At 42.9% G+C, this 16,033-nt stretch overlaps 1 protein-coding gene across 1 annotated transcript in view; it reads right to left on the bottom strand.

Annotated features, from left to right (window-relative positions):
* Positions 1 to 11,782, bottom strand: part of zdhhc11 (zinc finger DHHC-type containing 11) — a 98,940-nt gene extending 87,158 nt beyond the window's left edge. The window contains exon 1 of the mRNA XM_060849990.1: positions 11,465 to 11,782. Within this exon, the coding sequence (XP_060705973.1) occupies positions 11,465 to 11,620 (156 nt within the window). The 5' untranslated portion in view covers positions 11,621 to 11,782. The remainder of the gene's footprint in view (positions 1 to 11,464) is intronic.
* Positions 11,783 to 16,033: the final 4,251 nt, after the last annotated feature.

The raw sequence follows: 16,033 nt of genomic DNA, 5'->3' as shown, positions 1-16,033 counted from the left end.
TGACCCATATCCCTCCAAACATTTCTTATTCATATACTTATCTAAATGTCTTTTAAACATTGTAACTATACTACATCCACCACTTCCTCTGGGGTTTAATACACACACAAACCACTCTCTGAAAAAAAAGTCTCCTCATGTCTTTTGACATGCTTTCTCCTGTCACTTTAAAAATATGCTGTTTAGTCTTGAAATGCCCCACACTAGGGAAAAGACATCTGCCATTCACCTTATCTATATCCCTCATGATTTTATAAACTTCTGAGGTCACCCTTCAACCACTGACACTCCACTGAAAAAAAAACTCCAGGCTTCTTACTCTGCAACGTGAGTCTAATTGTGACGTACAAATTTGGACATGCAGCATCTGTTTTCTGGCACCTCACAGTTTATAAAGTTCCAAATATGTTGGGTAATAACACTGCAGCTGAGTTGTTGCCTGCCATTTCAGGTAAGGTAGCATTACTGACAAAAAGAATATACTGTAGGAACATCACAAGGACAGAATGATTTATATAAATTCGAAGCCTGCCCATCTTGCAACATCTGTTGTGAACTTTCAAATGTTCCAGGATTTTGTTTGCCATGGGTTGAGCACACTTAGGCTACTATTAAGTACATTCCCTAAACTCACTTCAATATAGGAGTTGGTGGAATTGTATTTTGATTTCCAAGCTCATATTTAAAGAACATGGGCTATTTCCTGCAACTACCTCGAATCCCATCACAGCTTAGCTCCATATTTCCCAAACCCCTTGCACCCTCTACATGCCTGCCTTGACTACCACATCCAATCCCCATCCATACTTGCCCAACTACTAAAGTAGTTCATTAGCTTTGCTGAACTATATTGGGAGAATTTCAGCAGATCGTTTTCCACAGACGCTGGCAGACCTGCTGAGTTTCTCCAGCATGCTGTGTGTTTGTTTCAGAATTCCAGCATCTTTTGCTTTTATTCAGAGAATTTCAGTCACCACCATTGAGTGTAGTAACAACATCCAACATCACCTTCCTTGTTCGTGAATGACACATTCCAAATTTTGTAATCTATTTTGTTACAATTGTTCCGCAGAGTTGGTGTTTAACTAAGCATTTTTCATCAGTACTTGATGTCTTCTATACATGAAGTAAGATTGAAAGGGAATGGCTCCTCCTAAAACTACAACTCAGCTTAAAAGAGTTACCTTTTTCCTTCAGGTTCCTGCAATGCCAACAAAATCCATAGAAAAAAAACCTAAATTTTGTGTGTAGCACTGTATTCAAATGTTTTCAATTTATAAAATCACGAGAAAAAGCAAGTAAGTAGAAATAAAGTCTTAATTCAGCGGGAACAGGAAAGACTATCTTTCTTCACATCACAGATGGAATATGTTAAAAGGCAGTCTAGCACCAGTGGGAAAGTTAATCATAATGCATAATCATTTCCTCTACACTCTGCCGGCCTAATGCTGTGGTTAGACAGAAGAACACAACAAACAAAACTGAGAAAAGGCAGCCAGCACCATCTTCAATAAGCCCTGATCAATCTGTCATATCAAGATCTCAAATCCATTCAAATATTTGAAGAAGGATTTGTATGAAAAATAATACTCCCAGTAATCCCTAAATATAACAATAAGTCTCAGAATAATGATCTATTCTTGAATCTAGCAATTAGACCAGCCGGCTACATTAAAGGAGAGTCTCAAACTGTGTGTGTGTGTGTGTGTGTGTGTGTGTGTTGGGGGGGCGGGAAGAGGGTAGCAGGAACCAGATAGGAAGATACAAGTTACATCAAGAAAATCCAACGGGAAGAAAGGCAGGGCTGGGTTAATGAGGGACTGGCGGTCTGAAGTGTATTTTTTTTAAAATTCCAGGGGTATAACAGGTAAGGGAGATGAGCTTAGAGCCTGGATTACTACATTGAACAATGCTGTTGTAACCATTACAGAAACTTGGTTGAGGACTAGCAGCTCAATGTCCCGGGATTGAGATAGTTCAGGTGAGATAGTGATGTTAAAGGAGTTGGGAGTTGCATTACTGATTAAGGAGAATGACATATACGTACTAAGAGACATCTTGAAGCATTTATCAGTGAGGACAAATGAGTAGAACTCAGGAATAAAAAAGGTGCGGTCAATATGATGGGGTCATATTATAGGCCTCACAATAGCCAGTTGGAAATAGAGGAGCAGATGAGTGGGCAGATCATGGAAGGATGTATAAACAACAGAAAAACCAAAGAACTATGGATGCTGGAAATCAGAAACAAAATTGCTGGATAAAGTGTTGAAGTGCCATAATGAGTACTTGGCATCAGTATTCACCATGGGGAAGGATTTGGATGATGATAAAGTTAGGGAAGGGGATGTTGATATTCTAGAGCATGTCAATATTAAGAAGGAAATGATATTTGGTGTTATGAAAAACATTAAGGTAGTTAAGTCCTCAGGGGCTGATGGGATCTATCCCAGGATACTGAGTGAGGCAAGGGAGAAGATAAATAGAGCCTTGACAGAGATCTTTGTATCCTGTTTATCCACAGGTAAGTTCCCAGAAGACTGCAGAATAGCTAACGTTGTTACTTTGTTCAAGCAGGGCAACAGGGATAATCTAGAAAATTATAGGACAGAGAGCCTTACATCAGTGGCGAGGACATTATTGTAGAAGATTCTTAGGGACAAGATTTACTCGCATTTGGAAAATTATTGACTTATTAAGAATAGGATTAGATTAGATTACTTACAGTGTGGAAACAGGCCTTTCGGCCCAACAACTCCACACTGACTCTCCGAAGAGCAACCTACCCAGACCTATTCCCCTACATTTACCCCTTCACCTAACACTACGGGCAATTTAGCGTGGCCAATTCACCTAACCTGCACATCTTTGGACTGCAAAGATAGATAGCATGGTTTTGGACGGCAGAGGTTCTGCCTCACAAATTTGATTGCATTTTTCATCTTTGCAGCTCAGCATTTCTGATAGCTAATCTACCCAGCCTGTGCATCCCTGGGCACAACGGGGCATTCTAGCATGGTCAATCCACCTAACCTGCATAGTTTTGGACTGTGGAAGGAAAATGGAGTACCTGGCAGAAATCCCCGCAGACATAGGAAGAAAGTGCAAACTCCACCCCAAGTACTAAATGGGAGGACTCACCTTAGCACTGATTGAAAGCAGCAACACAAGTGGATAAGGTGCCCCTCCTCATTGATTGAGCATTAAGTATAAAAGTTGGAAAGTCATGTTGCAGCTATTTAAAACATTAAGTAGGCCATATATGGAGTACTATATGCAGGATTGGTCATCACACTATTGGAAGGATATCGAGGTTTTGGAGAGTGCAAAGAAAGTTTTCCAGGATGCTGCCTGGATTGGAGTGTATTAGCTATAAGGAGAGATTGGGAAAACTTGGATTGTTTTCACTAGAGTGTTGGAGGCTGAGGGGTGACCTGATAGAAGTATATAAAATTTTGAGAGAGGTGGACAGAGTGGAGAGTCTGAGTCTTTTTCCCAGAGTGAAAATGTCATATACCATGGGGGTCAAGGTTTAAGGTGAGAGGGGGAAAGGCTAAAGGAGATGTGCAAGGAAAGATTTTTTCACACAGAGGGTGGGAGGTGCCTGGAAAGCGCTGCCAGGAGAGGTGGTAGAAGTACTTGTGATAGCAAGATTTAAGAGGCATTTAGACAGATACATGAACAGGCAAGGAATAGAGTGATAGATGTGCAGGCATTATTTTAGAATGCCATCATGGTCGGCGCAGACATAGTGGGCCGAAGGGCCTATTCCAGTTCTGTTCCCTGTTCTCTGTTCAGTGCAGTGAGTAGCTCACCTCCTGACTCCCCAAATGAGGAAGAAATAAAAAAAAAGTAGAAATGTGATGGAATATTCTTCACATCTATCTGGGCGAGTGGCCCTTCAACAAAACTCAAGAAACTCAACACCACCTTGGACAAGGTAAGCTGCTTGGTCAGCACCCCATCAATCACCTGTAGCGTGCGGCTGTAGTATTTACTAATCTCTATGAGTAAGGGAGGTAAACCTCTTTGATGCACTTAAGGGAAAGTTTGATAACCACATAGAAGAGAGATAGGAATGTAAAAGTATGTCAAAAAGGCTTAAGCCAATAGGGATAGGAGGAGGACAGTGTGGTTTGCAAATGCAGTAATAGACAGATTTGGGCTGAGCAGCCTATTTTCACAGAGGAGGGGAGCTGGGCTTGGATATGCACAAGGAGCTACATTCCTTAATAAGTGATAGCGAGTCAATATTTCAACCCTGTCCTGCCATTTTTGTGATTTTGCCTGCCCTATTTGAAAGCCAGCATGGAATGCTTGAATCTATTGAGAAAGTCATTTAAATGAGCAATCAAGTTCTGTTTTAACTAAGGATTTGACTTTAACAGGCCATGTTCTGCAGGGTCCTGGGAAATCTTGGGCGACAGGTTCCAGGTTGGAGGGAACAAACCTCCAGTGCTAACTTCATTAGCAACCTGTACTCATACCTGTTTGTTTGGTGAGACTATTCTCTTACCCAGAATACCGGAGTGCATTTCACTGGTGTTCCATTGAGTCCACAGAAGGACCAGAAGAGAGAGAGAGAGGGAGAGAGAGAGAGAAAGAGATTCTGAATTAACTCTTTTCTCTCCATTCCTGGGGTTGCCATGATTCAAAAATCCACGTGTAGGGTCCTTTAATTAGAAAGTCTTCCTCTGGTGGATCCAAACTGTGATTCTACCTGCCCTCCCTGAATGTTTGGGGAATCTGGCAGTGGAATACTCATACCAATGCTTGGGCAAAGCCAACTGAAGGATTCAGTGGATTCCTGACCTGCTAGGATTCTGCGCCATTTTAGCAGGGAGCAAGTTGTTAAAATTCACAATGATGTAAGTTCCAGAGACAATGTAGCATCTCACCACGTGACTTCTTCAATGGCATCTGTGAAACCCAAAACCTCAACCATCATGAAGGACCAGGGCAGCAGCTGCATGGGAATATCATGGCCCCCTCCAAAGAACAAACCATTCAAACTTGCTTATATGTAGTCTTTCCTTCATGATCATCAAGTCATAACCTTGGCACTCCATACCTAATAGTACTGTGGGAACATCTTCACCATATACATTCCTTCTACCTCATCAAAGGCAAGTGGGGAGAGTCAATCAAGACCTATATCCAAGAATGAACAAAAATAATACTTGCCGCTTTCCACTTTATTTTCTGTGTCGACAGAAACGTCCATCTTGAGGAAGCCGTCTGTGTATCATTTTCTTTATTTTGCTACATCTGAGTTGCAGGCACTCATTAGAGAGCAGGGCAATTAGTGGCTGTTTAGTTTAAAATGAAAAATAAACAGCTGCCTCATACATCCTGACTGTGGAACAGTATCTAATAACTTGCTCAGGCAGAAAGAAAAACAGAAAACGCTGAAAGCATACAGCAAGTCATTCAGACATTTGTGGCATGCTGCAGCTAGCAGGTCCCAATAACAGTCTAATTACTCAGTGTTATGTTTTCCCTTTTGTTTAAATTAAGCTCTTGAACTTATTCTTGAATTATTATATCATTCCTAGTTCTCCTGTTGATGACAATATATTAACTGGAGTAAGTGTCAATGGATGCAAGTCTATTTTTCAAACACTGATCCTCCATCAGACTTAATGGCATGATTAAGAAGTCACAATAGAATGGATCTGCCCAAACGTCACATCCCAGCATTGCAGTTAACATTTTAGTTCATTCTTAAATGTCAAATTACCATTTCAAACAGCAAACATTCCCCACCAATATGAATTGTTGTCTAGATCTGTACAGCACACCAATTATATAGATCAAGGAACCCATTGGATATATACACAATGGGGAAAAAAAAATAAAGAGAGCAGGGACATCATTTAAATGATAATAGTTTCATAAAACTAAAATCCAATTGATGTCATAGAGTTCAAAGAACATCATTAAAATAAGTAGACGTTACTGTTGATGAAAGTTAGATGAGGTGCAAGCACAGAGCTGAGATGCTCTTGATGAAATCCAGTCCTTCTGTGGACTCTGGGAAACCGAGAGAAATATTTGACAATGAAAAAGCCATAGGGCAGGAGTCTCATCAAGAGAGGTGAAAGGCAAACTGCAAAGGTAATAAGATTCAACACCAAAGCAACTGGTGTCTCAAAATGAGTTGCAGGAGCATTCATTCAAAGGTTATTTCAGAACATGAAACAAGTCAGAGCTGAACGGAGTGCTTAAAAAGGTTTGAAGTACTAAATGTTTGATTAAGCTCTGAAATTGCACCCCTCAACTTCCTAAAGTGCACATCAAATATCAGAAACCACCTCCCACAACTCCAAATCCAGAATATGGCTGTATCATGTATTTGTTAAATAATATCCGAGTGTGGTTCAGAACGAGCATTTGTTTATTCTTTCTGCCATTGTTGATCAATATTCTAATAATTAGAACAAATCATAGAAACATAAGAAATAGAAGCAGGGATAAGCCATTGGGACACATTGAGGTGCTGACCATTAAAACTGATCATAGCTGATCTTCTACCTCAATTCCATGGGGCGGCATGGTGGCTCAGTGGTTAGCACTGCTGCCTCACTGTCCCAGGTTCAATTCCAGCCTCGGGTGACTGTCTGTGGAGTTTACACATTCTCCCCATGTCTACATGGGTTTCCTCCGGGTGCTCCAGTTTCCTCCCACAGTCCAAAGATATGTGGGTCAGGTGAAATGGCCATGCTAAATTGCCCATAGTGTTAGGTGCATTAGTCAGAGGGAAATGGATCTGGGTAGATTACTTTTTGGAGGGTTGGTGTGGACTGGTTGGGCCAAAGGGCCTGTTTCCACACTGTATGGAACCTAATCTAATCATTGTTCTCCGTTATCCCGATTTCCCTCCCTGCTCCACCCAATATGATTAGTATCTGGCACCATCTGTGAAGATAAAACAAAGTCAGCACTTCAAATCCAGTGACTCTAAGTTCTCAATCCAGTTCCAAAGAAGGGACATAAACATTACATCTTGTTTTTTCTCCACAGATGCTGCCAGACCTGCCAAGTTTCTTCAGCAATTTTTGTTTTGTTTCAAATCTCCAACATCTGCAGTTCTTCATTTTATCCTGAAAATGTATTGATTTCCCTCAATTGGATTACTTCTTATTCTTCAAATCTCTAGTGAATAAGATCCAGTTTTCTCAAAGTTCTTCATAATATAATCTTGTCAACTCAGGGGTTAATCTGTGGCAATAATTTCCCTCCTTAGATAATAAGACCAAAACTATACACAATTCTCCAGACGCAGCCTCACAAAGGCTCTATATAACTGCAGCAAGGTATTTTCATTTTTGTTCTCAAATCTCCTTGCAACAAAAACCAACATGCCATTTCGCTTTTGAGTTGGAATCTGTGCCTGCATGCCTGCTTTTAAATTTTGTGTCCTATGATCCTACCCCACTAGCTACCTGACAAAAGACCAGCACTCCGAAAGCTTGTATTTCCAAATAAACCTGTTGGACTACAACCTAGCGTTGTGTGATTTTTTAATCTTTGTTCACCCCTTTGTTCACTGGCACCTCTACATCATGCCTGATTTCAATAACTCCTGAATAAGGACAATGGTCCCTTTGGACATCAACACTCCCAACCTCTCACCATTTAGAAACAAACTTTTACTTACATTATGTTCTATCTGCCATGCTCCTGCCTATTGACAAAGCTGTCTGAATTCTCTCTGTGCATCCTCCTTGCAACTCACATCCCACCTAATTTTGTGTTGTCAGCAAATTTGGAATAATTTATACAAATTGTGAACAGCTTGGATCCAAGCATAGATCCTTGCAATATCACACTAGTAACTGCCTGCATGCGTGAGAATGAACCTCTCTTTCCTACCTTCCATTTTTTGACTGCCAACCAACTCTCAGTCCTTAAAAGCATATTCCCACCCAATCCCATGCACTTTCATTTTGTTTACTCATCACTTGTGTGGGACGTTATCAAATACCTCCTCGAAATCCAAATGCACCATAGCCACCAGCTCCCCTTTATCTAGATAACTTCTAATCAGCCTGTTTGGGGATATTACATTACACCTCTGGAACAGGTGGAACTTGAATCTAGGCCTCCTCTCCTTTATCTATGCTATAACTAACATCTCCAAAACTCCATCATGTTCATCAAACTCCCCCCCCCCCTTTGTTAAACATGAATTTACATTTGCTAATTCTTAATCTGCAGGAACCTTTTCAGAACCTATAAAATTGTGAAATTTCTAGCTCTCTAGCCACCTTTTTTAATACACAGGGATGTAGCTCAACTAGTCTAGAAGGTTTATGAAGGGTAGATATTTCAATCAACCTGCTCAGAGATGCTATTACACACTCCAGAGCAGGTGGTACTTGAACTCAGACCTCCTGCCTCAGAGGTAGATACACTTCCACTGCACCACAACAGCCCGCTACCTTTCTCAGGAGGTAATGTCCCCTGTCTTATCCATCTTCAGCTACTGGATCAGTGACCTTCCCTTTATCATAAGGCCAAAAGTGGGAATGTTTGCAAACAATTGCAAAATGTTTAGCACCTTTCGCAATTCCTCAAATACTAAAGCGTCTCATGTCTAATTGAGCAAAACCCAGGCAATATCCAGACATTGGTTAAAACATGGCAATTAACATTTGGTGTCTCACAAATGTTCATCTCCAACAAGAATGAATATAACCATCATCCCTTGGCATTCAGTGGCACTACCATTACTGAATCCCAATGTCAACATTTGGGGGTGCTTACCACTGACCAGAAAATGAATTGGACTGGCCATATAAATTCAGTAGCTACAAGAGCAAATCAGAGGCGAGGAACATCACAATGAATAACTCACCTCCTGATGCCCCAAAGACTGTCCGTCATCTGTAAGGCATCAGTAGGAGTGTGATGGAATACTCCCGACTTTCTGGATGAGTACAGCTTCAGCAACACTCAAGAGGCTTGACACCATTTAGAACAAAACATCCATAAACATTCCACCCACCACTGACACTCCATATTAGCTATGTGTCTACAAAATGCACTGCAGAAATTCATCAATGTTCCTTAGAAATCACTTTCCCAATTCACAACCAGTTCCAACTGGAAGGACAAAAGCAGCAGATATATAGGACCACTGCCTGCAAGTTTCCCTCCAAGCCATTCACTATCTTGACTTGGATACATATTACCAATGTCACTGGGTCAAACTCCTGAACTTTCAAATAAATCTGTTGCACAATAACCTGTGCGATTTTTGACTTTGTCCCTCCCCAAGAACCTTGTGAGTCCATCTCCAGCACATGAGCAGCAGCGGTTCAAGAAGGTAGCTTAACACCATCTTCTCAAAGAAACTAGAGATAGGTATTAAATGCTGGCCCAGCCAGTGATACCCAATTCCATAAATAAATGAAATAAAATCACTTAAACTCTCGACCATCAATACAACTGTTTTGCAGATCAGAGAATAGGTTGTTGAAGGGGAAAGACTGAACGGAGGATCTCATGTTTTTTTTCTAGAAATGAATTTCTTTAACATGCTTCACAGCACTACGTCTGACTGTCACTTTGACTTTGAACCTTTTTTTGGAAATGTATCTAACTGGACAGATTTCTTGAGAACATACAAACTTAGTAATTATTATCAAGCAGAGTTAGTTATGTAAATTATCTACTCTAATATCGCAGAAAAATAAAACAACTCGTATTTAATAGAGGAAAATGTCCCAATAATCTATATCCCAGGGGCCTAATCAGACAAAATTGGATGCTGTAATGAAGGAGATGTTAGGAAAGGCAACTAACCATTTGGTCAAAGTGATGGTTTAGAAGAGTATTAAAGGTATTGAAGGAAGGTTGGTGGGAATTTCAGGGAATGGGGCCTAGATGGCGGATGGCATAGTTGTCAACTATTGATGCAAAGGTGGAATAATGAAGCACAAAAGCATTTTCAAGCTGAGTCTCTGAAGTACAGTTAACAATGCATCCCTAAGTTATTTTAAGATGTCACCAGTTAATTGCCTGAATGTCAGGTATCATTCTGTGTAACTACAGTTTGAGGCCTAGTCACAGTGTGAGCTACAATATGTGCCCATCGATGTCCATCACCAGGTAGATGAATAAAGGGACAATAAATGAGATTGCTGATGGTAAAAAGTCAAACAAAGCCCTGTTAGGAAATATCATCACTGCAGACAATGTGGTGGAGGGAGATGTCCAGGCAAAAGGAGTTGTAAACAGGAAAACTCATTAGCGACTACTGAGGTTTTCACTAAGTGCAAGAACTTGGGGATATATTAAAGCCATGGGCCACACTTCAACTTTAGATCCACATGGCGTCGAATTATGAAGCAAGTAGATAAAAACTTTATAAGGACCCACTGAAAAAAGTGAGTGAGCAACTTATTTATTCCTAGAATGGCTAGAGCACAAAAGGAGGCACAGACATCCCATCACGTCTGTGACAGCTCCCTGCTGCAGCAACTCAGCTGCTTCTACCACATTCTCCAACCACTCGCTGAGTTAAAACATAAATGTTCTCATCATGTTGCCATTGGCCAAGTACTTTAAATTTATCTGCTGTGGTCCTTGATCTGCTATACTTCTCTCTATTTGCAGTGTCCAAACCCTACATTATTTTGAACAATTTTATTAAATCTTCTTCCAAACCTCTCATTTCCAAGACGATAAGCCCAGATTCTCTAAATTCTCTCTGTAGCTAAAGTTCTTCACCTTTGAGATGCACACAAATGTAGGGACAATAATATGAGTCCTCTACTTACTCAATACATGCTAACCTTGTTAGGATCCTGCAATCAGTACAACAGAACCAATTAACTTCAGCCACAGTCCATTGATACACAATCAAAGGTTAATTATTCTATGTAAAATAACATGGTTATCAAGTGTAAACAAACATTTCTACATCTGAGACATATATTTTTTTAAAAAACTTAGTTGACAGGAGCTCTTCAGAAAGAAATCTCACATGTACTAAATGGATTGGGGCAAACTTCAAGAAGTGGGTGTTGAAAGGTGCAAAATGCCAGATATATTCCAGAGCAAGATTGAGCAAGGGGTGGGGGTTTGGGGGGGTGGGGTTCCAGAGATGGAAACAGCCAGTGAGGGGGTCAGGGAGGTAAATGGCAAGGCAGGGGGCACTGAGAAAGAAGCAGCAAGCAGGAGGCAACAAGGCAAGGGGGTGAGTTGGGAGTGAAGTATCCGTTTATATTCAAAGTCACTGAGCAGATACTGCTTCCATGCTGAAATGGAAATGGAGGCAGCACTACGTGGTGAACTTTGCTAACTTATAAACCACCTCAAAATGAAAACATGCTATTAAACATGCTTTAAATGGACTGTCTGTTAATACAAGCTGAATAATCAAATTGCTTTCAAAAGACACTGAAACATATTTTAATGCATAGTATTAAAATTAGGGATCTTAGATCATACATACCCAGTGCCAGATTACAAAGCAGCATTGAAAATAATGGTTAAAAAATCCCACTTGTCTATAATGGTTCCCCATGACGGTGCTGTATCCCTTGAACGAAGCACAGCTTTGAGCACCACATGAGCAAGGGTAGTGTAATGTGGGATGGATTACCGACATTTTCAGTTCAAGGCAACAAAACAAAAAACAAAATCCTTAAAAGTTCTGAACAGTGTGTTCAGAAATGAGCCGTCTTTGGCATAGGTCTACATATTCGCAGCATTTCAGCCGGTACTACACTCAGCAGCTGAGTCTAACGTCTTCCTGCTCGGCGGGCAGTGAAATCTGTTACCATCACGGATAAGTGACTTCCTTCAGTTGATGCAGATCTGCACTGTCACAACTACCTGAATACCCTCCTCCCTTCGAGCTGAGGAAAGAGGAAACTGCGAAAGGAAGTGGCCAGCCTCACCAACTGTTCAGAATTGAATCGCAAATTGACTTGAACTTCCACACTATGTAACAACAAAGCACTATCTCGTACAACACACAAGGCCGTGGTAGCTTACAAACGGTTACTTTTTCAGTTGGAAAGTAACTGCAAATCACATCTGTGGGTGAAATTGCATGGAGGGTTTCTTTTAATTTTTCTTTTTTTTTTAATGAGATGTGGGCATTACTGGCAAGGTCAGCATTTGTTGCACATTCCTAATTGCCCAGGGGCATTGGTGGGACGCTGGAGTCACATGTAGGCCAGATCCAGTAAAGACTGCAGATTTTTTTTTTTGCAAAAGGACTTTAGCGAACAAGACGGGTTTACAACAATTGATTCCGATCTCATAGTTAACCTTTTATTCATTTTCACACCTTTTTCATTTGTCTAATCATTGGATTCAAATTCACCAGGCGAAAGTGAGGACTCCAGATGCTGGAGATCAGAGTCTAGATTAGAGTGGTGCTGGAAAAGCAGGTCAGGCAGCATCCGAGGAGCAGGAAAATCAACTTTTCAGGCAAAAGCCCTTTATCGGCCATGGCAGGATGTAAACCCACACTCATTGGCCTCAACATTAACCAGTCCAATTACATTATCTCGATGTCAATGCTCTCTCCTTGATATTTTGTGTTTGATATTTTGTAGCACTTTCCCCTTTCAGGAACCCAGAATATGCATCAAGCAAACTATTATAGCAAACGGTACAGTGAGGCTATCTTGATGTTCCCTCATTTCTCAGAATAGCACTCCCTCATGCAGCTTGGGACTTTCCTGTTGTGGCTTTTCAGTGAGCTTACACCAAAACATGGAGGGCCGGTGTGGACTCAATGGGCCAAACGGCCTGTTTCCACACTGTAGGGATTCTATGTCTGTAGTCTATAAAGAAAATGACAGATGAGTGAGAACTTGGGAGGTGGAGGAATACAGAGATTTTAGAAGATTACAGAAACAGGTAGGATTGTGGCCAAGATGAACAAAAGGATAAGAATACCAACAATTCTGAAGCTAAATGGCTGGAAGACAAGTGAAGTCCATAACTGCCCTCTCAGGGAGTGGGTAACTGTAACAAGTCCCTCAACTCTATTTAAAGTAAAACAATATATTGGCCAATATTTATCCCATAATCAACAGCTAAAATGTATATTATCTAATTGTTATTTGTATGACATTGCCGTGCAAATATTAGCTTCTAAGATTTTTTATATTACGACAGAGATGACAATTCAATATTACTTCATTAGTCATGAAGTACAGGAGGGTATTCAAGTTGCTTATCCTTCTCATCCTTTCCTTTCTGTCCCTTATCTTCATATTTGACAATAGAATAGAACACAACAAAAATCTATTGTCACATGTAGTTTTACATGAAAAATACAATAAAAACTTATATAAGTCACCTGATCACGGTGCCTCAATCAATGAAAAAAGAAAGAATTAAAAAGTAAAATTAACACAATGTTTATCAGTTGGGTCCTGGGCTCAGGGTAAGCCAATTAAGGAATGATGGAATACCCGAATATGCAACTGGATGAGATTGCCATGCCCGGCCACTCAAATACGGGGCCAGAAGGCTCTGCCGAAGAAGTCAGCCACTCCTAGATGAGGTCAAGTACCGGACAGCTGGAGAACCTGGAAACAACATTGACAACGCTGCACTGGGACTACATCACCACACCGGGACTACACCGTCACACTGGGACTACACCGTCACACTTGGACTACATCGCCACACTGGGACTACACCGTCACTCTGGGACTACACCGCCAAACTGGGACTACACCGTCACACTGGGACTACACCACCACACCGGGACTACACCCTCACTTTGGGACTACACCGCCACACTGGGACTACACTGTCACACTGGGACTACACCGTCACCCTGGGACTTCACCGCCATACTAGGACTACACCATCACACTAGGACTACACCATCACATTGGGACTACACCACCACACTGGGACTACACCGCAACACTGGCACTGCACCATCATAGTGGGACTACATCATCATACTAGGACTACACCATCACTCTGGGACCACACCACCACACTGCGACAACACTGCCGCACTGGGACAACACCGTCACTCTGGGACTACACCTCCACACTGGGACTACACTTTCACTCTGGGACGACACTGCCGCACTGGGACTACACCGTCAAACTGGGACGACATCCACACTGGGACTACACCGTCACTCTGGGATTAAACTGCCGCACTGGGACTACACCGTCACCTTGGGACTACACCGCCAAACTGGGACTACACCGTCACACTGGGACTACACCGCCGCACTGGGACTACACCGCCACAGTGGGACTACACCACTGCACTGGGACTACACCATCACACTGGGACTACACTGTCACTCTGGGACTACACCGCTGCACTGGGACTATACCAGCGTACTGGGACTACGCCATCACACTGGGACTGCACCACTGCACTGAAACAACACTGCCGCACTGGGACTACACCATCCCTCTGGGACTACACCCTCACACTGGGACAACATCGTCACTCTGGGACTACACCGCCAAGCTGGGACTACACCGCCGCACTGGGACAACACCGTCACTCTGAGACTACACCTTCACATTGGGACTACACCGCCACACTGGGAGAACACTGTCACTCTGGTACTACACTGCCGCACTGAGACGACACTGTCACACTGGGCCTATACCGTCACACTGGGACTACACCGCCACACTGGGATAACACCATTGCACTGGGACTACACCATCACACTGGGATAACACCATTGCACTGGGACAACACCGTCACACTTGGACGACACTATCACACTGGGACTACACAGCCACACTGGGACTACACCATCACTCTGGGACTACACCCTCACACTGGGACAACACAGTCCCTCTGGGACTATATCGCCACTCTGGGACAACACAGTGAGACAACACCACTACACTGGGACTACACCATCACTCTGGGACTACACCCTCACACTGGGAAACACAGTCCCTCTGGGACTATATCGCCACTCTGGGACAACACAGTGAGACAACACCACTACACTGGGACTACACCGCCACACTGGGCCTACACCACCGCACTGAGACAACACCGTCACTCTGAGACTACACCTTAACACTGGGACTGCACTGCCACACTGAAACAACACCGCTGCACTGGGACTACACCATCACTATGGGACTACACCCTCACACTGGGACAACAATACCAGAGCAGCCAGTGCAGAGACCCCCTGCGGCCGTTCCCCTCAATAACAAGTATACCGTTTTGGATACTTGTGGCGGGGGGGACTTACCAGGGGTAAGCAATGAGGTTCAGGCCTCTGGCATGGAGCCTGTCCCCACTGCTCAGAAGGGAAGGGCGGAGAAAGGTAGAGCGATAGTTATTGGGGACTCAATAGTGAGGGGCACAGATAGGCGGTTTTGCAGGGGCGACAGAGACTCACGATTGGTATGTTGCCTCCCAGGTGCAAGGGTACGTGATGTCTCTGATCGTGTTTTCCGGGTCCTTAAGGGGGAGGGGGAGCAGCCCCAGGTCGTGGTCCACGTTGGCACCAACGACATAGGTAGAAAGAGGGGTGAGGATGTTAGGCAGGCTTTCAGGGAGCTAGGTTGGAAGCTCAGAGCTAGAACGAACAGAGTTGTTGTCTCTGGTTTGTTACCCGTGCCACGTGATAGAGAGTCGAGGAATAGGGAGAGAGAACAGTTAAATGCATGGCTACAGGGATGGTGCAGGAGGGAGGGATTCCAGTTTCTGGACAACTGGGGTTCTTTCTGGGGAAGGTGGGACCTCTATAAACAGGATGGTCTCCACCTGAACCTGAGGGGCACCAGCATCCTTGGGAGGAGGTTTGCTAATGCTCTTTGGGAGGGTTTAAACTAACTCTGCAGGGGCATGGGAACCTGGACTGTAGCTTTAGGGTACAGGACCTTGAGTGTAGGGAGGTTAGGAACAAGGCATCGATCTTGAAGGAGGGTGCCGGTAAACAGGAAGGTGGCTTGAAGTGTGTATACTTCAATGCCAGAAGTATAAGAAATAAGGTAGGTGAACTTGCAGCGTCGGTTGGTACCTGGGACTTCGACGTTGTGGCCATTA

Source organism: Hemiscyllium ocellatum, chromosome 34 (genome assembly GCF_020745735.1).
Source record: "Hemiscyllium ocellatum isolate sHemOce1 chromosome 34, sHemOce1.pat.X.cur, whole genome shotgun sequence".
In the NCBI taxonomy this organism is placed as follows: Eukaryota; Metazoa; Chordata; class Chondrichthyes; order Orectolobiformes; family Hemiscylliidae; genus Hemiscyllium; species Hemiscyllium ocellatum.
This window is presented reverse-complemented; position numbering and strand designations above follow the sequence as displayed.